Source organism: Jaculus jaculus, chromosome X (genome assembly GCF_020740685.1).
Source record: "Jaculus jaculus isolate mJacJac1 chromosome X, mJacJac1.mat.Y.cur, whole genome shotgun sequence".
Taxonomy (NCBI): domain Eukaryota; kingdom Metazoa; phylum Chordata; class Mammalia; order Rodentia; family Dipodidae; genus Jaculus; species Jaculus jaculus.
This window is the reverse complement of record NC_059125.1, coordinates 62851744-62874584: the sequence shown is the minus strand read 5'-3', so window position 1 is coordinate 62874584 and position 22841 is coordinate 62851744. Positions and strand designations below refer to the sequence as shown.

The 22841-nt window shown below is 41.1% G+C and overlaps 1 protein-coding gene across 1 annotated transcript in view; it reads left to right on the top strand.

The window, feature by feature from the left end:
- Positions 1-3918, top strand: part of Snx12 (sorting nexin 12) — a 39387-nt gene extending 35469 nt beyond the window's left edge. The window contains exon 5 of the mRNA XM_045140893.1: positions 3484-3918. Within this exon, the coding sequence (XP_044996828.1) occupies positions 3484-3498 (15 nt within the window). The 3' untranslated portion in view covers positions 3499-3918. The remainder of the gene's footprint in view (positions 1-3483) is intronic.
- The last annotated feature ends 18923 nt before the right edge of the window (positions 3919-22841 follow it).

Sequence of the window (22841 nt, the reverse complement as noted above, 5' to 3'; positions counted from 1 at the left end):
AATGCACTTAACCACTGAGCTGTCTTTCCAGTCCCCAGCCACCATGGTGATATAAAAAATATTATTACTTATTTATTTATTTGCAAGCAGAGAAAGAGAGAGAGACACACACACAGAGACTGGATATACAAGGGCCTCTACTCGTTGCAAATAAATTCTAGATGCATGTGCCACTGTGCATCTGGCTTTATGTGGGTACTCGAAATCGAATCAGGGTCGTTAGGCTTTGAAGGCAAGCACCTGAACCACTGAGCTATCTCTCCAGCCCCAAAATAATTTTATTTTTGAGGTAGGATCTTGTTGTAGTCCAGGCTGACCTGGAATTCACCATCTAGTCTTAGGGTGGCCTCAAACTCCTCCTACCTCTGCCTCCCAAGTGCTGGGGTTAAAAGCATGCACCACTACACCCAGCCCAAAAGATAATGTTTTATGAGAGAGAAAGAAAAATTGGCATGCCAGGACCTCCAGCTACTGCAGTCAGACATCAGACATGTGTGCCACTTTGTACGCATGTGTGAGATTGTGCACTTGTATCACCTTTTGCATCTGGCTTATGTGGGACCTAGAGAGTCAAACATGGGTCCTTAGGCTGCACAGGCTAGTACCTTAACCACTAAGCAATCTCTCCAGCCCTCAAAATATATTTTTATATATTTTCATTGACAACTTCCATAATTTAATCAATATCCCATGTTAATTCCCTCCCTCCCCCCACTTTCCCTTTTGAAACTCCACTCTCCATCATATGCCTTTCCCCTCTCAAACAATCTCTCTTTTATTTTGATGTCATGATCTTTTCTTCCTATTGTGATGGTATTGTGTAGGTAGTGTCAGGCATTGTGAGGTCATGGCTATTCAGGCCATTTTGTATCTGGAGGAGCACATTGTAAGGAGTCCTACCCTTCCTTTGTCTTTTACATTCTTTCTGCCACCTCTTCCACAATGGACCCTAAGCTATGGAAGGTGTGATTGAGATACTTTAGTCGTGGTGCCTCCTGAGTAATCCCAAGGTCACTGCCATCCAAAAAGAGAAGGTTTTCTACCAAAAGTGAGAGTAGCATTAATATCTGGGTATGAACATTAAGAGAAGTACTTACCAGGCAGTTTGGTGAGCATAATATATACTTTTAGCCAGACAGCAGCAGATGTTACACCCCTAGGGCTCATGACTACCCCTGTTGTAGGTTTTCAGTATCAGAGATATATTTCCCCCCATGGTATGGGCCTCCAGGCAAATTAGAGGGTAGTTAGTTTCCCCCATAACAGACGTGCCACTATTACACCCGTTAGCTCATTTGGCCTGGCTGGCCAAGTATCAGGCTTGCAATGTCCACTGTTGGGTAGCTTCCCTGGTGATTTCTCTCTCTCTCCCATGGAACTGTGTGCAGCATGGATTTTTCCAACTTTCTGTCAGCTGGTCTACATGGAGGATGTTTCCAGCTCAGCTCCAGCAGGGTTTCTCAGTGACCTTGCAGCCCAAGTATGTGGAGTCTTCAGCAATAGGGTCTTGCCATCTATTCCTGGTGGGAAACCAAAGGCCTCGGCAATGGCTTGTAATGTTTGTGGTGTATCAGGGACCTCCCTGGCTAACAGCTCACTGGAAGGTATGCCATCTCTGGCACTTAAAATTTTCTAGTAACAATCTGTGGCTCCTGTGTGTTCTGTTGTCCAAAAAAGTAGGTTTCCATATGAGGTACACACACACACACACACACACACACACATTTGGTTTTCCGAGGTAGGGTTTCACTGTAGCCCAGGCTGATCTGGAATTCACTATGTAGTCTCAGGGTGGCCTTGAACTCATGACAATCCTCATACCTCTGCCTCCCAAGTGCTGGGATTAAAGGTGTGTGCCACCATGCCCAGCTTCAAAATATATTTTTATTTGCAAACACACACACACACACACACACACACACACACACACACGCACAGAGAGAGAGAGAGAGAGAGAGGGAGAAAGAGAAAGAATGGGTGCCACCAGGGCCTTCACCCATTGTAAACAAATTCCAGACGCATGTGCCATTGTGCATCTGGCTTTATGTGGGTACTGGGGAATCAAAAACAGGTCTTTAGGCTTTGCTAGCAAGTGCCTTAATCACTAAGCCACCTCTCCAGCCCTATTTGGCTATTTAAAAAAAATTATCTATTTAAGAGATAGAGAGAAAGGAAGAAGCTGAGAGAAAGAGAGAATGGGCGTGCCAGGGCCTCCAGCCACTGTAAATGAATTCCAGATGCATGTGCCCCTTGGTGCATTTGGCTTATGTGGGTTGTGGGGAATCGAACTGGAGTCCTTTGGCTTTGCAGTCAAATGCTTTAACCACTAAGCCATTTCCCCAGCCCATAGCTATGTTTTTGATACTGGGTTCTCACTAGGTTGCCCCAAATGATGGACTGATCTCCAGCTTGTGAGCTCAGTCCTCTTGCCTCAGTTTCCCAATTAGCCAGGACCACAAGCATATAAAATCAAACCTGTCTTACTCTGGCTTGAGAGCAAGTCTCAAGTAGTATATATAACCTGCCTCTTCTCTATTTCTAGCTTTTTGAGTTATTACAAACCTTGCCCCAGTGAACATCCCAATATACGTATGCTTGTATACATGTGAATTTGCTAGCAGGATTAATTTATGGAATTGGAATGGCTGGATCAAATACATGAACTTTAAAAAAATTGGTAAATTTGGGTATGGTGATGCAAGCCTTTAATCCCAGCATTGTGGAGGCAGAGATTGTATGATCTCTGTGACTTTGAGGCCAGCCTGGGACAACAGAATTAGTTCCAGGTTAGCCTGGGCTAAAATGAGACCCTACCTTGAAAAAACAAAACAAAACAATAAATACTTTAAATCTTTACCTCAAAAGTTTGTTCTAATGTACATTAAAATTTTTTTGTTTATTTATTTATTTATTTGAGAGCAACAGACACAGAGAAAGAGGCAGATAGAGAGAGAGGGAGGGAGGGAGAGAATGGGCACGCCAGGGCCTCCAGCCACTGCAAATGAACTCCAGATGCATGCACCCACTTGTGCATCTGGCTTGCGTGGGTCCTGGGGATCGAGCCTCGAACTGGGGTCCTTAAGCTTCACAGGCAAGCGCTTTACCACTAAGCCATCTCTCCAGCCCCAATGTACATTTTTTTGTTGTTTTTTTGAGGTAGGGACTCACTCTAGCCCAGGCTGACCTTGAATTCGCTTGGTTTCAGGATGGCCTTGAACTCACAGTGACCCACCTACCTCTGCCTCTCAGGTGCTGGAATTAAAGGCATGTCCCACCACACCCGGTTACCAATGATACATGAATGCACATATTCTAATGCTTTACAAATAATGGGGAGTCATTATTCGGGTCATTTTTATCTAACAGGTGGAATCATTGTCATATGTACTTTTTATTACCATTTCCAGGCCATTACTTCTAGGATTATAAATCTCTTTTGACACTCATGCCCTTTGTAATGTTACCCTTTTTTTTGGATTACAGGGTCTTATGATGTAGCCCTGGTTAACCTGGAACATACTATGTATATCAAGCTGGCTTTAAATTTGTGACAATCCTCCTGCCTCTGCCTTCTGATTGCTGAAATTACAGATGTACACCACCATGCCTGGTTTGCCTTTTATACTGCTTCTTGAATATTGTTTTATGTTCTCTGAGCACTTAGGCATCTGGATTTTATTTCTCCCTCTACCCAAATTCCAAGTTTTTACTTCTCTGTCATAAGAGTACAGTGCCCCTGCCCATAGACTTGTCAAGCAATATCCTAGCCTTACTGCTTCTTGACCATCATGGGTGTTCTTCCTCCTCCTTTCATTCTCCTTTTTCTTCCTTTTTTTGAGACAGGGTCTCTCTGTGGCGTGTGGGTTGGCTTTGAACTTATGGTCCTCTTGCCTCTGCTTCCTGAGTGCTGGAATTACAATCATGTGCCACCACACCCAGATCCTGTATACCTCTCTCTCCCTCCACGCTGCTCTCCTTCCTTCCTCCCTCCCTCCCTCCCTCCTTCTCTCCTTCTTTTTTCTGTCTCTTTTCTCCTCCCAGTCCCTTCCCTTACTTTCTTTTCTTTGCCTTTTTTTTTTTTTCGAGGTAGGGGCTCACTCTAGCTCAGGATGACCTGGAAGTCACTTTGTAGTCTCAGGGTGGCCTCAAACCCATGGTGATCCTCCTACCTCTGCCTCCCAAGTGCTGGGATTAAAGGTGAGCACCACGACACCCTGCGTGTTTTTTTTTTTTTTTTTTTTTTGAGGTAGGGTTTCACTGGAGCCCAGGCTGACCTGGAATTCATTGTGTAGTCTCAGAGTTGCCTTGAACTCACAGCGATCCTTTTACCTCTGCCTCCCAAGTGCTGGGATTAAAGATTTAAGCCACCATACCCAGCTTCTTTGATTATTTACTTAGTTATTTGTTTTGGAGCAGGGTTTCATGTAGCTCAGGCTGACCTTGAACTCATTGTGTAACTGAAGATGGGCTTGAGCTCCTGATCTGCCTCTATCTCCTGAATGCTGGGATTACAGGTGTATGCTGCCATGCCTGACTTGTACTTGATTTTAAATGGCTATGTACCATTCCCTTGTGAGGATGTTATATACCTTCAGCTTTATGGACATTTAGCTTTTTATTAATTTGTTGCTCTTGTGAAGAACATTATTACCCCTACATATTTGTATATTTGTTTCTTAGAATAAAGTGTATTGCTTATTAATGCATTTACTAACTTACATTTAAATACTTTCAAATGTGTTTATTGAAAGGAATGGTATTTTGTGTAATATTTCTTTTGCTCTGTATTACTGTTTTTCAGATTTTCCCATTTCATTGTATCGAGTAGTATCCCATTGTATGAATATAATACACTTTATATATTATTGATGGACATTTGGATTACCTATGGTTTCAGGCTTATTATGAATAAAGCAGCAATAAACATTCTAGTATGTCTTTTTTTTTTTTTTTTTTGAGACAGGGTCTCATATATCCCAGACTGGCTTTAAAGTCACTTTGTAGCCAAAGATAACTTGAATTACTGAACCTCTTGCCTCTACCTCCTGAGTTGTGGGATTACAGGTATACACTAACATACCCAATTTATGCAGTGCTAAGGATGAAACTCAGGGCCTTGTGTATTGTAAATAAACATACTGCCAGGCTGGAGAGATTGCTCAACGGCTAAGGTGCTTGCTTGCCTTACAGCCTGGGTTTGATTCTCCAGTACCCACTTAAAGCCAGTTGTACAAAGTGCTGTGTTTGCCTGAAGTTTGTTTGCAGTGGCAAGAGGCCCTGGTGTACCCATTCTCTCTCTCTGTCTCCCTCCTTCCCTCCTTGTAAATAAATAAATATATATTTTAACAACAGCAATAAAAACAAAACATTCCGCCAACTAAGGTATATCCCTAGCTCCATTGAGTACCTTTTTCCAGTTTCAAACCTTTTATTTATTGAAAACTTCCATAAGTATAAACAATATGTCATCATAATCCCCTCCCTCCATCTCTTCAATCCTGAATTAACCCTCCACTGAAATCCATTTTTTCCCCCAACTAGTCTCTCTTGATTTTGATGTCATTATTTTCCATTAAGTATTTCTGTAAACATATGTGTGAGGCCATGGGTTTGATTCCTAACATTCCAAAAATTTTAAATTTTATTTATTATTATAACTTTTTGGTTTTTCAAGGTAGGATCTCGCTCTAGCCCAGACTGACCCGGAGTTTACTATGTAGCTTCAGGGTAGCCTCGAACTCAGAGTGATCCTCCTACTTTTGCCTCCTGAGTGTTGGGATTAAAGGCATGTGCCACCACACCTGGCTAAAATTAAATTAATTGATTTATAGGAGTTCTTTATATTTTCTGGTCTCACGTCCTCTTTCAGATATATCTTTTAAATATTATATACTTATTCATTTGCATGTTGTGTGTGTGTATGTCCATGTGTGTGCATGCATGTGCATGCACCAGGGCCTTTTGCTGCTGTAAGTAAATTCTAGATGCATGTGCCACCTTTTGCATTTGGATTTATGTAGGTATTAGGGAATTGAATCTGGGCCATCAGGCTTTGTAAGCAAGGGCCTTTAACCATTGAACCATCTCCCCAGCTCTCAGATATATCTTTGGCAAATATTTTCTCTAAGTATATACTTCCTTATTTGTTTTCTTTTATTGTTTATATGGCATGTGTACAGATGCATGGAGGCCAGAGGAGAGCATCAGGTATCCTCCTCTATCACCGTTTCACTTTGTTTCCTTGAGTCAGTGTTTCTCACTGAACATGGAGCTACTGTTTTTCAGTTACACTAGGCAACTAGCAAGTCTCTTGATTCTTCTGTCTCTGGACTAGGGTATATATGTATATATTCTTACCAAATTTAAAACCTAGTTCAAGCTGGCTTGGTGGTGTGTACCTTTAATTCCAGAATTTGGGAGGTAGGGTTAGGAAGATCAGAAGCCTAAGGTCATTCTCAACTACATAGTGACTTCAAGGCCAGCTTGGATTCCATGTTGACCCTGTCTCTAAAAGCAAAACAAAACAAAATTATAAATGATCAAAGAACTAAATTTTGGTTTGTGTAACATAAAATGCCATGTTATTTCTGTTACAGAGAACTATTTTAATCTCTTACTAACTTTTCCAAGTACTTAAAATTATTTACTGTCATGGTCCTTCTCTGAAAGTGTTAGTTTCAGAATGTCTCCTGCTAATTGTCTTGTTAAAATTTAGAGAACATTTAGTATAGTTTGTCCCCATTTTTAATCTGTGAAAGCTTTTTAAATTTTGAAATAGTTTTAAACTTGAAGAAAGTTGCATAAGTAGCATAAAGATTTTCCATATACCTTTAACCTGGATTAACACATTTTTGACATATTGTTTCATTTGCTTTATCATTTTATCTTCATGGTTTTCCCTATACTACACTGCAAAGTACTTCAGTGTCTTTTCTAATAACAGGGACTTCTTTTTACAAAAACAAACAGAAACAAAACAAACAAAACACAGTATAATGATCAAACTCAGGAAAATTAATGTACTACTACTATTGTTCATATTAGAATTTTGCACACTTGTATCAGTTGCCTTCTTTCTTCTTTCATTTTTCTTTTTTCTTACTATTTTATTTTATTTTTTTGGACACAATCTCACCCTGTAGCCAAGTCTGGCTTGTAATGCACTTTGTATCCAGGATAACCTCAAACTCTTCCTGTAAAGTGCTAGGAAAAATAGGCATGAGCCACCACATCCATCTGTCCCAGTAATGTTCTCTGTATCATTTTCCCCAGTCCAGAATTCTATATTGAAGTTAGTTATCATTCCACTTCCATCTGCGTTACCCTGGAACAGTCTTATGTCCTTTCCTGTTTTTCATGATGTTAACAATTTTTAAATTTTTTTATTTTTATGTATTTATTTGAAAGAGGGAAAGAGGGAGGGAAAGAGAGACACAGAGAATATGGGCATGCCAGGGCTTCTAGCCACTGAAAACGAACTCCAGATGCATGTGCCACCTTGTGCATCTGGTTTACGTGGGTACTGGGGAATCAAACCGAGGTCCTTTGGCTTTGCAGGCAAGCACCTTAACCGCTAAGCCATCTTTCTAGCCCCAACAATTTAAAAAAAATATTTTTACTTATTTATTTGCAAGCAGGGAGAGAAAATGAGAATGAATGGGCATACCAGGGCTTCCAGCCACTTCAAACTTACTTCAAACCCATGTGCCACTTTGTGCATCTGGCTGTACATGGGTAGTGGGGAATCAAACCTGGGTCCCTTGCTTTGCTGGCAGGTGCCTTAACCACTGAGCAATCCCTCCAGCCTAACAATTTTTTGGTTTTCAGATAGGGTCTCAGACTGGGGATGTAGCTTAAGTAATAGAGTACTTGCCTATCATACATGAAGCCCTAGGTTCATTCCCCAGCACTGCTTAACATAAAATTAGTTTTAAAAGGTTGAGATAGGGTCTCTAGCTTAAGCTAGTTGTGGACTACCTATGTAGCTGAGGATGACTTTGAATTTCTGATTCTTTTGCCTCCACCTCCTGAGTGTTGGGATTGCCACCATGAGCAGTTTATGTGGTGCCAGGGACCCTGTGTGTGCTGAGCAAACATTCTACCAAAGGTGCCGCACCCTCAGTCCTGATATTGTCGTTTTTGAAGAGTATGTATCAGTAATTTTGCATAATTCTCCTGCCTTTGAGTTTATCTGTGGTTTACTCTTATTCACATTCAGATTATGCTTTTTGGTAGAAATATCACAGAATTGGTATTTTCTCAATACATTGCAATAAGAGGTTTAAGATGACAGTTTGTCCTATTGGTGATATTAATTTTGACCATTTAATTGGTAGGATCTGCCAGTTTTCTCTAGTCTACAGTTAACTATTTTTACCTTTGTAATAAATATGTACTTTATAGGGGAGTAATTTGAAATTCTATACATGTCCTACTCTCATTAAACTCCTGAATAGTATTTTTACCATTTACTTCTTACCTAAATGAATTATGATGATGTTTGAAAAATAGTGATTTCTTTTCTGAGTCCTTCATTAATTATACATTGATTCATTGGCACTCCACTGTAAAAGGAACCTTCCCTTTATCTTACATATTTATTTATTGATTATCAGTATGGACTCATGGGTTTTATTTATTACAATTTTTACTATGATTATTCATTTTGATACTTAGGTTACACCATATTAGAAGGGCAGTTGAACTCCTTCAAGCTGGTTTCTGTGTTAATTGATATGTCCCTGTCATTCTTTGGCATTTACTTTCTGGGACAACAAGAATATTTCAGGCTTATTTTGTATTTACCCAAACCCTAGAATGAGCTATTTCTTAAAGGAGTGCTGGCTCTCGCGCAAGTTGGGAATGATAATTAAAAACTAAGATCTGGGGGCTGGAGAGATGGCTTAGCAGGTTTAGTGACTTGCCTGCAAAGCGAAAAGGACCCAGATTCAATTCCCCAGGACCCACATAATCCAGATACACAAGGTGGCACATGCATCTGGAGTTCATTTGCAGTGGCTGGAAGCTCTGGCACGCCCATTCCCATTCTCTCTCTCTCAAATAAATAAATAAAAATCAAAAACGAAACAAAACAAAAAGTCTGGCTTCTGGGTATACACATTGCCATTGCAATAGCATGGCTTCTGGGCTGTTTGAGTAGAGAGACCAGAAATTGTTTTATCTCTTTGAGTATCTCTAAATTTCTCCACCAAATGCATCCACATGTGTGCTTGAATATTTCACTGTTTCAGGAAATTGCTCCAGAGACAATCTTTTCCACTGTTGGGCAGCCCTGATACTTGACAAACTTTTATATTTAATTGATTTTCCTATACTTCTTTTTGTGGTAAATAGATGCAGTTCATATAATTGGCTTTACTCCTGACAGAGTTCATCACTCTGGCTAGTCTGTTCTATTGATATTTCAGTTGATTAATATCTCATTTCAAATATTGACATCTAGAACAACATATACTATTTTATTTTTCTTTTTGGTTTTTTGAGGTAGGGTTTCACTCTAGCCAAGGCTGACCTGGAACTCACTATGTAGTCTCAGAGTGGCCTTGAACTCATGGAGATCCTCCTACCTCTGCCTCCCAATTACTGGGGTTAAAGGCACACCACCACACTTGGCTTATTTTTTGGTTTTGAGGTAGGGTCTTGCTTTAGCTCAGGCTTACCTGGAATTCACTATGTAGTTTCAGGGTGGCCTCAAATTCTAGGCAGTCCTCTGCTTCCTGAGTGCTGGGATTAAAGGCGTGTGCTACTACACCCAGCTAAAATACACTATTTCAAGTTGTTGTTTTTTTTATTTTTCAAGGTAGGGTTTCACTGTAGCCCAGGTTGACCTGGAATTCACTATGTAGTCTCAGGGTGGCCTCAAACTCTCAATGATCCTCCTGGTACTTCCAATGCAAGCCTATATATTAGGCTTATTTGGCGGGTTACTGACCTGGTGTAATCCCAGTTACCTTTTTGGATGGCTTTGGTCTCAAGTATACTGCACTCCTGCTTGGGTCCCTCTTTGCTGCACTGTGGGCTCAGGGAAGCTGGCTGGGTCAGTGGGTCACTGCTCTGTTCACCTGTGCTGGGTGCTGTGTAGGTGAGCTCCCTTCCCCAGGTATCTGGTGCTTGCTGGCACTTGCGCTAGCAGTCAGTAGCTAAGAAATGGAACCAGTCTATATACCCATCAACAGATGAATGGATAATGGCTCTGTTGGTACATATATACAATGAAATTTTACATAGCAGTACAGAAAAATGAAATTATGAAAATTTCAGTAAGATGGATGGATCTGGAAAGAGTTATATTAAGTGACATGACCCAAACGTAGAAAAAAACCCAAATGACATGTTCTTTCTTTTTTTTGTTTTGGTTTTTCGAGGTAGTGTCTTACTGTAGCTCTGGCTGACCTGGAATTCACTATGTAGTCTCAGGGTGGCCTCAAACTCACAGTGATCCTCCTACCTCTGCCTACCAAGTGTTGGGGATTAAAAGTGTGTGCCACCAAGGCCAGCTGACATGTTCTTTCTGATATGTGGATCCTATCTTGTAATATCTATATGTATCTACATAAATAAGAGGAATGTAGGTAAAACCTAAAAAGCTAAAGTGGTAATCAAGAGTGAGCATAAAGAGATGACAAGGAAGGGGAGGAGGGGAAGGGTGAAAGGACACATGTAATATGTAAACAGATGGGTGAAGGATACAGGGGTAGAGGTACAAGAGGGTCAGGGAGAGGAGGGAGGAGGAAAAATAAGACAAATTATATTTGCAAGTATGAACTTTTAATCACTGAGCCATCTTCCCAGACCAGCAAATTGTATTTGAAAATTCTGGAATGATATCTAAAACTCTGTATGGTAAATTAAAAATAATAAATAAAAATATCAGGCCAGGCATGGTGGCCTACCTGAAACAAGCAAGCAAGCAAACAAACAAACAAAAAAACAAACCAAAAAGGGCTGGAGAGATGGCTTAGCGGTTAAGTGCTTGCCTGTGCAGCCTAAGGATCGCGGTTCAAGGCTCAATTCCCCAGGACCCATGTTAGCCAGATGCACAAGGGGGTGCACGCGTCTGGAGTTTGTCTGCAGTGGCTGGAGGCTCTGGTGTGCCCATTCTCTCTCCCAATATCTGCCTCTTTCTCTCTGTCTGTCATTCACAAATAAGTCAATAAAAAACAAAAACAAATAAAAAAATTAAAATATTTTTCAAAAAGGGCAATGTGGAGCTCAAGTCTTTTCAGCCTGACTAGACACTTTCTCCTGTGTTGAAATTAACCCATCAAATTAGGCTTGCTACTGTTCATCTCCCTTTGTTTGCTGGTGTCTATAAGATTTGAGTGAACAGATCTGACATAATACTACTTTGAACTATTTCTAGTGTTTTATGGAGTTAGCACTTTAGGGTCTATAGGGAGACCTGTTTATTACAAAAGTGAAGGGGAGTTTACATCATTCAAACTTACTGTTCTTTTGTGGAGGTTAGCCTATTTTGGCTTAATCTGTGTCTTCTGTTGTGCCAGAGACAAAGATAAATGTTTCAGGTAGCTAAGCCTCTTCCATTTTGATCATGTAACTTTCATCAAATCTGAGAAACATCAGAGCTTATCTAGTTCAAGCTTTGAGAATCTGGCTGACAATACCTATCAGTATGTCCTCCTCTAATGCTCTGCCAGTCAACACATACACTGTTCACAGAAAAGAAAGGAAGATGCCCTTTAGAAAGGTTTGCTCAGAATTTGCAAATAAGGATTGTGTATTAGTCATATGTTCATCACCATACTTAAATCTGACACAAACTATGTAAAAAGAAAAGAGGGAAAAGCCGGGCGTGGTGGCGCACGCCTTTAATCCCAGCACTCGGGAGGCAGAGGTAGGAGGATCGCCATGAGTTCAAGGCCACCCTGAGACTACAGAGTTAATTCCAGGTCAGCCTGGACCAGAGTGAGACCCTACCTCGAAAAACCAAAAAAAAAAAAAAAAAAAAAAAAGAGGGAAGAGGAAACAAATAGTAGGAAAGAAGAGGGCATTAAGTGATGGGAAGTGAGGAGGAAGATGGTGGGAAGGGATTATGCAATTTTTTTTTGGCTATTTTTACTTATTTATTTGCAAGCAGAGAGAGATAGAAGAGAGACAGAGAGAATGGATGTATCAGGGCCTCTAGCTACTAAAACTAAACTCTAGATGCCTGCACCACTTTGTGCATCTGGCTTTACATGGGTACTAGGGAATCAAACCTGGGTTGTCAGGCTTTGCAGGCAAGTGTTGAGCCATCTCTCCAGTCCATATGTAAAATTTTTGTTTATGTTTTATTTATTTATTTATGAGGGAGAGAGACTGAGAGAGAAAGAGGCAGATAGATACAGAGAATGGGCATGATGCCAGGGCATTTAGCGACTGCAAACAAACTCCAGACACATGCACCACCTTGTGCATCTGGCTTATGTGGGTACTGGGGAATTGAACCTGGGTCCTTAGGCTTTGCAGGCAAGTGCCTTAACCACTAAGCAGTCTCTCCATCCCATATGTAATTAAAATTTTTTTTGAGAGCTAGAATGAGAATGAGAGAGAGAGTATAGGCACACCAGGGCCTCCAAGCCACTTCAAATGAATTCCAGACACATGTGCCACCTTGTACATTTGGCTTATGTGGGTCCTGGGGAATTGAACCAGGGTCCTTGGCTTTGCAAGCAAGTGCCTTAACCACTAAACCATAACTCCAGCCTCCCATATGTCATTTTTAAAATAAAGTTTTAAATTTTAATTAAAAAGATCATTATTTGAATCATTTATTATGTAAGGGACTTCTAAATGGTGACATTTTTAGTTCTGTCATTCCTTCTATATCCGTCAACTCAAATTCTTTTATAAATAATTTTATTGGCTAGATTTATTTGATATCTTAAGATAGCAGTTTGTACATGACTGGCAGGGTAAATGTTTAATTCTTTTTTTTTTTTTTTTTGAGGTAAAGTCTTGCTCTTGCCCAGGCTGACCTGGAATTCACTATGTAGTTTCAGGGTGGCCTTGAACTCATGATGTTCCTCCTACCTCTGCCTCCTGAGTGCTGGTATTAAAGGTGTGCACCACCATGCCTGGCTAAATGTTTAATTTTTTTGTGATTGTGTGTGTTTCTTTTTTAAAATTTCTTTAGATTAGCAATTCAGAGCTTTGGACAAGTTTGTCAGCAAAACCACCTATAAGTGGTGGTTATGCTTCCAGAATAGCAAACAAAAGCCCATGGAATCTCATAGGGTAAAGGAAACATTACACGCAGGTCACAAAAATAGAAAATATTTTGTAATATTAGTTATTAAACATAAGACTGAGTTTTAGAAGTTTAACTTGAGTGCTAGTACTTGAGAGAAAATCAACCTTAATTAGAGGAAGAAGTAGATGGGTACTTTATGGTGATTTGAAGTAATCTGCTGAGTATTGTTAAGGGCTTTTAGAGTCTGATGGTGCTCTTCTTATGTCTAATTTCAGTACAAATTGAAGCTATTTTCATTTCTTTGATAGGTGCTATTACCAACACTTCTCATATTCAGCAGCTAGGGCCAACAATCAGGATGATCTTTGGCTTTCAAACGGAGAGAGAGGCACATTTCCCAATTGAAGTTAAAGAAATGGATATGAGTGAATGAAGTGAAATTAACTGAGCCCAAAGTAGTAGAAGATAAGAAGGAGGAAATAAATGTTTATGCTAGGACTTTGATGACTAGGGTAAGGAAAACAAGGTACTTATAATGCAGATTCCTACTTTCTCAATCTTGAGAATGAGGGCCTCTTTGAAATTTTTGCCATACACTAGTGACTATGAGGCCTGTCTGTATGAACCAGGGCAGTAAGAGATATGAAAGCACTAGATATTAAGGCTTTAGGAGTCCTAGTAACAGAGGCCCTGGGTATAGGAGCTACAGTATAGGCAAAGATTTGGGGGATTTACATATGAACCCAGAGTCCCTATGCAATAAAGATCAAAATCAAAATATATTGAATGTTAGAGGTTAGGAAAGCCTTCATAAAGGAGACACGTGCAAGGCCCTGGATTCCATCTCTAACTCTGCAAAAACAAAACACCATAAAACTTCAGTGGGACAATTGTGTAATTCACTTTTAATTACATCTAGAGAGAGATGTCTATTCTGCTATTTTTTTTTTTTTGTGAAAGGTTCTCACTATACAGCCCAGAGAAGCCTTGAACTCATGACCCTCCTCCTTTAGACTCCCAGGTGTTGGGATTACGTTTTTATTTTATTTAATTTTTTTAAGAAATAGCCTGCCAGGCGTGGTGCACGCCTTTAATCCCAGCACTTCAGAGGCAGAGGTAGGAGGATCACCGTGAGTTCAAGGCCACCCTGAGACTACATAATGAATTCCAGGTCAACCTGGGCTAGAGTGAAACCCTACCTTGAAACCCGCCCCAAAAGCTTTATTGAGGTATGATTTTGTAATTTATGAAATTCACCCATTTAATTATATAATACAATATAGTAAATTTTATTAAGCTTATAGAGTTATGCAGCCAAGACCACAATCTGATTTTAGAGTACTTCTGTTAGACTAAGAGGTCCCCTTCTACAATGATCTTTTTTTTTTAAATTGTTTGTTCGTTTTTATTTATTTAAGAGTGACAGAGAGAGAAAGAGAGAGAGAGAGAGAGAGAATGGGCGCGCCAGGGCTTCCAGCCACTGCAAATGAACTCCAGATGCATGCACCCTCTTGTGCATCTGGCTAATGTGGGTTCTGGGGAATCGAGCCTCGAACCAGGGTCCTTAGGCTTCACAGGCAAGCGCTTAACCACTAAGCCATCTCTCCAGTCCCGTTTTATGATCTTTTTTGACACTGCTAGCACTAGGCAACCATTATGTGCTTATGATTTATTTATTTATTTCAGAGAGACTGAAAGAGGCAGATAGAATGAGTATGGGTGTGCCAGGGCCTACTGCCACTGCAAGCAAACTCCACACACACATGTGTATCTTTGTGCCTATGGTTTATGTGGGTACTGGGGAATTGAACCTGGGCCATCAGGCTTTCAGGCTTTGTCAGCAAATGCCTTTAACCACAGAGCCATCTCTCTAACACCCCCCACTTTTTGAGAAAGGCTCTATGTAGCCCTGGCTTGTCTTGAACTTGCATTAGTCCATCTACCTTTGCCTCCTGAGTGCTGGGATTCCTGGTGTGTACCACCATGTTCAACGCTAGTTATGGAACATTCTCACACAGAAAAGAAACTCATCAGTAGCACTCAATTCTTATCCTGCAATTAGCCTCTGGCAGGTATTAATCAACTTTCTGTCCCTATTCATTTGCTTATTCTGGACATTTCCTATAAATGCAATCATATGTTTTGTTCATATGATCTCCCCTTGCCTAGGCTAACCTGGAACTCACTCTGTAGTCTAGGCTGGCCTAAAACTCATGGTGATCCTCCTACTTCAGGCCTTCTGAGTGGTGGGATTAAAGGCATGTGCCACCAAACCAGGTTGCCCTAACTTTTTTTGAGGTAGGGTCTTGCTCTATGCCAGTCTGATCTGGAATTCACTATATAGTTAGTCTCAGGGTGGCCTTGAACTCATGGCAGTCCTACCTCTGCCTCCTGAGTGCTGGGATTAAAAATGTGTACAACCATGCTCAGCTTCCCTGAATTTTAATTTGTGTTAGGCCTTCTAATGTCTCCTGGGTGAGATAACTCAGTCTCCCTCCAGTGTCCTGAGCTTGGGTATAGCCTGGCACATGTACATAGCCTTCCATAGCACTAGGGCTTTGAGGGATCTTATCAAGCTCCACTGTGGTTGTCTCATTTTCTGAATCTCTCTGCTAAACCTTTGGCAGGTGTTGCTTGGCCTGACCAATATTGTGATCTCAGGTAACTGATGTTGGCTTTCATTGATATATGTTTTAAAGATTTATTTATTTTGACAGTGACAGACAAAGAGAGAAAGAGGCAGAGAGAGAGAGAGAGAGAAAGAATGGGGGCACCAGGGCCCCCAGCCACTGCAAATGAACTCCAGACATGTGTGCCCCCTTTTGCATCTGGCTAACCTGAGTCCTGGGGAATCGAGCCTTGAACCGGGGTCCTTAGGCTTCAAAGGCAAGCACTTAACCACTAAGCCATCTCTCCAGCCCAGCTTTCATTGATATTTTTTGTTTGTTTTGTTTTTTGAGGTAGGGTCTTGCTTTAGTCCAGGCTGACCTGGAATTCATTTATAGTCTCAGGGTGGTCTCGCACTCACAGCAGTCCTCCTACCTCTGAGTGCTGGGATTAAAGGTGTACACCATCACGCCCAGCTGGCTTTCATTGATTTTTATACCACTGAGTTTGCTGTTGTTATCAACATCCCTAGGCATAGGACTTTTTGTGCTCATTCCTAGTCAAGTAGATCCCCTCTAGCAGCCAAGCTGCTGTTTTTGTTTTTTTAATGGCTTGCTTTGCCCTGTTGTAAAATCAGCTCCAGGAACCTGAGAAGAGAGATGGAAGCTCTGGCTAAAATACCATAGAATACCACTCTTCTTAACACAAGGTTTATAATAGATTTTCTTAAAATATCATAATTCAATATTGGTCTATTTTAAAAGCCATGAAGTGACTGTTTTTGACAGTTCTGTACAGTTTTATTATTGTTTTCAAAAAGTGAATTTTCTCAGTTCCTCAGTCAGCCATTCTAGATTCCATCAGCCTATATTTTAAAAGATCTTTTTGTTGTTGTTTTTCGAGGTAGGGTCTTGTTCTAGTCCAATGTGACCTGAAAGTAGTCTCAGGTCTAGAACTCACAGCAGTACTCCTACCTCAGCCTCTCAAGTGCTGGGATTAAAGGCATGCACCACCACCAAGCCTGGCCCATAAATATATTTTTATTATTATTTTTCTAAAATATTTTTTGTTCATTTTTTAATTTATTTAGTTGAGAGAGAGAGAGAGAATGGGCATGCCAAGGCCTCCAGTCACTGCGAACGAATTCCAGATGCGTGTACCCCCTTATGCATCTGGCTAACGTGGTTCCTGGGGTATTGAGACTTGAACCAGGGTCCTTAGGCTTCACAGGCAAGTGCTTAACCACTAAGCCATCTCTCTAGCCCCATAAATATATTATTATTTTACTTATTTGTACATATGTTTACATGTGTCCCACATGGTTGGTTTGGAAATTATTTTGCAAAGAAGTATTTTTAACCACTGACATATCTTTCCAGCCCTAAAGTTCATTTATTATTAGTTTTTGGGACAGGGCCTGATATAGCTCCAGATGGCCTCATACCTGAGGATAACCTTGAACTTCTGATCCTACTGCCTCTACATCCTGAGTTCTGGGTACAGGTGTGAACCACTGCAGCAGTTAGCGTCTCATTGCTGGGACAAAATACCTGGCTGAAAGCAGTTTATGGGAGGAAAGAATTTATTTCAGGCTTATATTTTTGAAAGGAAGCTTCACCATGTTGGAGGAATCTGGCTCACCACATCACACATCTATAGGAGAGAGAGAGAGAGAACAGCACGCATAGCTGCCTCTCAACACACAGTAGTGCTGGCCTCCTCAACTCCAAGGTGTGCCCCTAACAATACAATTCCTATAGCAAGGCTTTACCTCCCAAAGATTCTACCAGATGGGTACTAAAGTGGAAGCTTAACCAAAAATTCCTGAGGCTGTGGAGGACATTTACATTTAAACCACCACAAACACCAGGCTCCATTCCCCTCCCCCACACACACTCCAGGTAGGGCCTTAGCTTATCCTAGGCTGACCTGGAATTCACTCTGTAGTCTCAGGGTGGCCTTGAACTCATGGAAATCCTCCTCCAGTTTATTTTTATTTATTTATTTATTTATTTATTTATTTGAGAGCGACAGACAGAAAGAGAAAGAGGCAGATATATAGAGAGAATTGGCATGCTAGGGCCTCCGGCCATTGCAAACGAACTCCAGATGTGTGCGCCCCCTTGTGCATCTGGCTAATGTGGGTCCTGGGAAATCGAGCCTTAAACCGGGGTCCTTAGGCTTCACAGGCAAGCGCTTAAGTGCTAAGCCATCTCTCCAGCCCAAATAAAATATTTTTAAAAACGATTATTTTGGCTGGACGTGGTGGCACATGCCTTTAATCCAAGTACTAGGGAGGCAGAGGTAGGAGGATCACCATGATTTTGAGACTAGTCTGAGACTACATAGTCAATTCCAGGTTAGCCTGGCCTAGTGTGAGACCCTACCTCAAAACAAAACAAAACAAAACAAAACAAAACAAAACAAAACAAAACAAAACAAAACAAAACAAAACAGATTATTTTGGTAACAGTGAGGGATGGATGGCATAGAGGGAAAGCTGGTGGTTAAGATTATAGTTTTTTTGTTGTTTTTTCGAGGTAGGGTCTCACTCTGTTCCAGGCTGACCTGGAATTAACTATGTAGTCTCAGGGTGGCCTCAAACTCAGTGTCATCCTCCTACCTCTGCCTCCCGTGCTAGGATTAAAGGCGTGCACCACCACGTCCGGCTGATTATAGGTTTTTACTCAGCTGTTATTTGTAATTTGCAGGAATGGATAGTATAAATACTTGGGTTGATTTCTATATGGGGATTGACATAGTAAATATGGTATAAAACCAAGGACATTAGAAACTTGAGTGTCAGTTATTGCTATTGAAGTCCAACCATTCATGATGTCTTTCCTAGGTATAAAAGGACAGAAGTCCAAAGCGACATGATGGCCTTAGAATAGGCAAGAGGGGGTGCCAGGTGCATGTAATCCCTGCACCCCAAAAGAGCGAATAGTTAATAAGGTTAGGTTGGTGAGTTAAGGTCCTTGAGGGACTTGAAGGGTAAATTCATAAAGTATAAGAGAAGTCGAAAAAGAAGTTCTAAGTATGTTTGGTTTTGGAGATGGAACCATTACTCAAATAAAGCAGTTGGGATGAAATGGAGATGAAATCGGAATAGGATATGTCAGGGTGCTGTAAGGTTTGGAAGTAAGACCAGCAAAGGAGGGTGATGAAGGTTTTTAAGATAAGAGGAAAAGAAAACAGTTGGTACCAAAGTCATGTGAATATAGGGGGGAAATTTGAAGGTTGACATTTGACATCGAGAGGATGATAAAACTGGGTAGCGTGAACTTCAAAGAAAAGGAGGCTATTGAAGTAAGATGACAAAATAATATCTTGGGTATCCGGTGAAGAAGATGTAAAATGATGCTAACCTGCTCCTGACTCATGTGGCAGAATGAACAAAGGAAAATGAACAGCTTAAATTAAGAGCTTTGCAAGGGAAGCAGCACACTTTGAGATGACAGAGTTCAGTTGAGGAAAGGGGCTGAATGGATGAACATGTTACAAAAGCCAGAGGCTTTAGAAAATGGTGGCTATTTCAGTGTTTTTGTTCAAGTGCAGGGTACAATTAATTATATATTAAGAAAATTATATTTAAAACCATATATATATATATATATATATATATATATATATATATATATATATATATTTTAGTTAAGGGCTCACTCTAGTCCAGGCTGACCTGGAGTTCACTAAGTAGTCTCAGGGTAGCCTTGAACTTGTGATTCACCTACCTCTGCCTCCAGTGCTGGGATTAAAGGTGGGCACCACCACATGCAGCCAAAACCTGTTTTTATTTATTTTTAAATATTTTATTTATTTATTTATTTATTTATGTGTGAGAGAGAGGGAGAATAGAAACACCAGGGCCTCTAGCCACTGTAAGTGAACTCTGGACACATGCACCACCATTTGCATCTGGCTTACATTGGTACTGGAGAATTGAACCTGGGTCCTGAGGCACAGGTAAGTGCCTTAACTAACTGCTAAGTCGTATCTCCAGCCCATTTTCTTCTTTTTTTAAAAAGAAATAATTGAAGACTTAGATAGACTTTATTAGATTAAGAGAATAGAAGTGGGCTGGAGAGATGGCTTAGCGGTTAAGCGCTTGCCTGTGAAGCCTAAGGACCCTGGTTCAAGGCTTGGTTCCCCAGGTCCCACGTTAGCCAGATGCACAAGGGGGCACACGCGTCTGGAGTTCATTTGCAGAGGCTGGAAGCCCTGGCGCGCCCATTCTCTCTCTCTCCCTCTATCTGTCTTTCTCTCTGTGTCTGTCGCTCTCAAATAAATAAATAATTAAAAAAAAGTGAATAGAAGTATAGAGAACGCTTGCCATGAGGAAAGCAGGGGTAGGTAGAGAGTGCATGTGGGAGTAGCCACCCCCCAACTCAGCCCAGCAGGGCAGAGATGAGGGGCATTTACCAGAGCAGGGACCTGGAAGTTCAGGAAAGGTGAAAAGCCAAAAAGAGCATATTATAAATTTTCTGCTTTTTTTTTTCTCTTTTTTTTTTTTTCATTTTCTGTGGTCAGGTCTCCCTCTAGCTCAGGCTGACCTGGAATTTACTGTGTAGTCTCAGGCAGACCCTGAGTTCACAGTGATCCTTCTACCTCTGCTTGTGGAATTAAAGATGCGCACCACCACACCTGGGGGAGGGAGGGAGGAAGGGGGAGAGAGAGAGAGAGAGAGAGAGAGAGACAGGGAGGGAGAATATGGGCACAGGGAGGGAGAATATGGGCACACCAGGGCCTCTAGCCCCTGCAAACAAACTCAGGATGTATGCACCACTTTGTGTAACTGGCTTTATGTGTGTACGGGGAATCGAACTTGGGTTGTTAGGCTTTGAAGGCGCTGAACTATCTCTCCAGCTGAAGATTTTTTTAAATTATTTTTTTGAAAGCGGCAGACAGAGAGAGAAAGAGGGAGGGAGGGAGGGAGAGGGAGAGGGAGAGGGAGAGGGAGAGGGAGAGAGAGAGAGAGAGAGAGAGAGAGAGAGAGAGAGAGAGAGAGAGAATGAGAATGGGCGTGCCAGGGCCTCCAGCCACTGCAAATGTGGTCCTGGGGAATCGAGCCTCGAACCTTGGTCCTTAGGCTTCACAGGCAAGCACTTAACTGCTAAGCCATCTCTCCAGCCCTCCAGCTGAAGTTTTAATTCAAGATATAAGTAAAGTAAGGTTGGAGAAATGACTTAGCAATAAATAAAGGCGCTTGTCTGTAAAGCCAAAGAACCCAGTTTCAATTCCCCAGGTCCCATGTAAGTCAGATACATAAGGTGGCCCATGCATCTGGAATTTGTTTGCAGCAGCTGAAGGCCTTGGCATGCCCATTCTTTCTTTCTCTCTATTTGCCTCTTCCTCTTTCTCTCACAAATAAATAAAAATAATTTATTTTTAAAAGAAAAAAATATATAAGTAAGCATTGTTAAGATGTTATTAGCTACATTGCATAGTAATGAACAAAATTTGAAATTGTTATGTTTAGATCTTAGGGAAATTTTACTGATACTGGTGGCTGGAAAGAAATTTCATAGATTTGGAATGCCATGACTAGGATAAATGTCAAATTGAAGGCTAGGGGATGTTCAGTTTTTTGTTTTGTTTTGTTTTTTTGAGGAAGGGTCTTACTGTAGCCCAGGCTGACCTGGAACTCACTACGTATGTAGTCACAGGGAGTCCTCAAACTCATGGCGAGCCTCCTACCTCTGCCTCCTGAGTGCTGGGATTAAAGGCGTGCACCACCACGCCCGGCTGTTGTTCAGTTTTTGACTGTGTGCCTTGAGTTCAACCCCTACTACTATCTTTCTCTCTCTCTCTATTTATTATTGTCTTTTTCTCTATATATGTTCTTGCTATGTATTTCAAGGTGGCTGAAACACCCTTTGTAACTCATGGTACCCTCAAATTTATGATCCTTCTACCTCAGTTTCTTGATATATGCTGCCATGTTCAAGAGAAATTGGTATATATTTGATAGATTATTAATACCAACATTAACAACATATATTTTTTTTTTTGGTTTTTCAAGGTAGGGTTTCACTCTAGCCTAGGCTGACCTGGAATTCACTCTGTAGACACAGGGTGACCTCGAACTCAAGGCGATCCTCATACCTCTCTCTCCTGAGTGCTGGGATTAAAGGCGTGCGCCACCACGCCTGAATAATAACATATTTTTTTATTTATTTGAGAACGACAGATAAAGAGGCAGATAAAGAATGGATGCGCCAGGGCCTCCACCCACTGTAAATGAACCCCAGATGCATGCGCCACCTTGTGCATCTGTCTTATGTGGGTCCTGGGGAATACAAGCCTTGAAATGGGATACTTAGGCTTCACAGGCAAGCTCTTAACCACTAAGCCATCTCTCCAGCTCCCTAATAGTATAATTTTATTAAGAATGTTTACTATAAGCTGGGAATGGTGGTGTATGCCTTTAATCCTAGCACTTGGGAGGCAGAGGTAGGAGGATTGTAGTGAGTTCGAGGCCACTCTGAGACTAGAGTGAGTTCTAGGTCAGCCTGAGCTAGAGTGAGACCCTACCTCAAAAAACCCACCAAAAAAAGAATGTTTACTGTAGAGCCAGGTGTGGCAGTGCACGTCTTTAATCCCAGCACTCGGGAGGCAGAGGTAGGAGGATCACCATGAGTTTGAGGCCACCCTGAGAATAGAGGGAATTCCAGGTCAGCCTAGGCTAGGGTGAAGCCTTATCTTGAAAAAAAACAAATAAAAAACAAACAACAAAAAAGAATGTGTACTATAAAATGTATTAACCTTGGATAATATTCATGAGATCTTGAAGTAGCTAATTAGTTTTATTTGCATTTGTATATATGGGTACACCAGGGTCCCTTGCTATTGCAAATAATCTCCAGATGCATGTGCCAGCTTTATGTGGGTACTGAGAATTAAACCTAGGTTGGTAGACTTTGTAAGCAAGTGCTGTAAACCACTGAAACATCTCCCGAGTCCTGAGACCTTTGAATTTTGATCTACTATTATTTTTAATTTCTCTTTTTTTTGTGGTAAG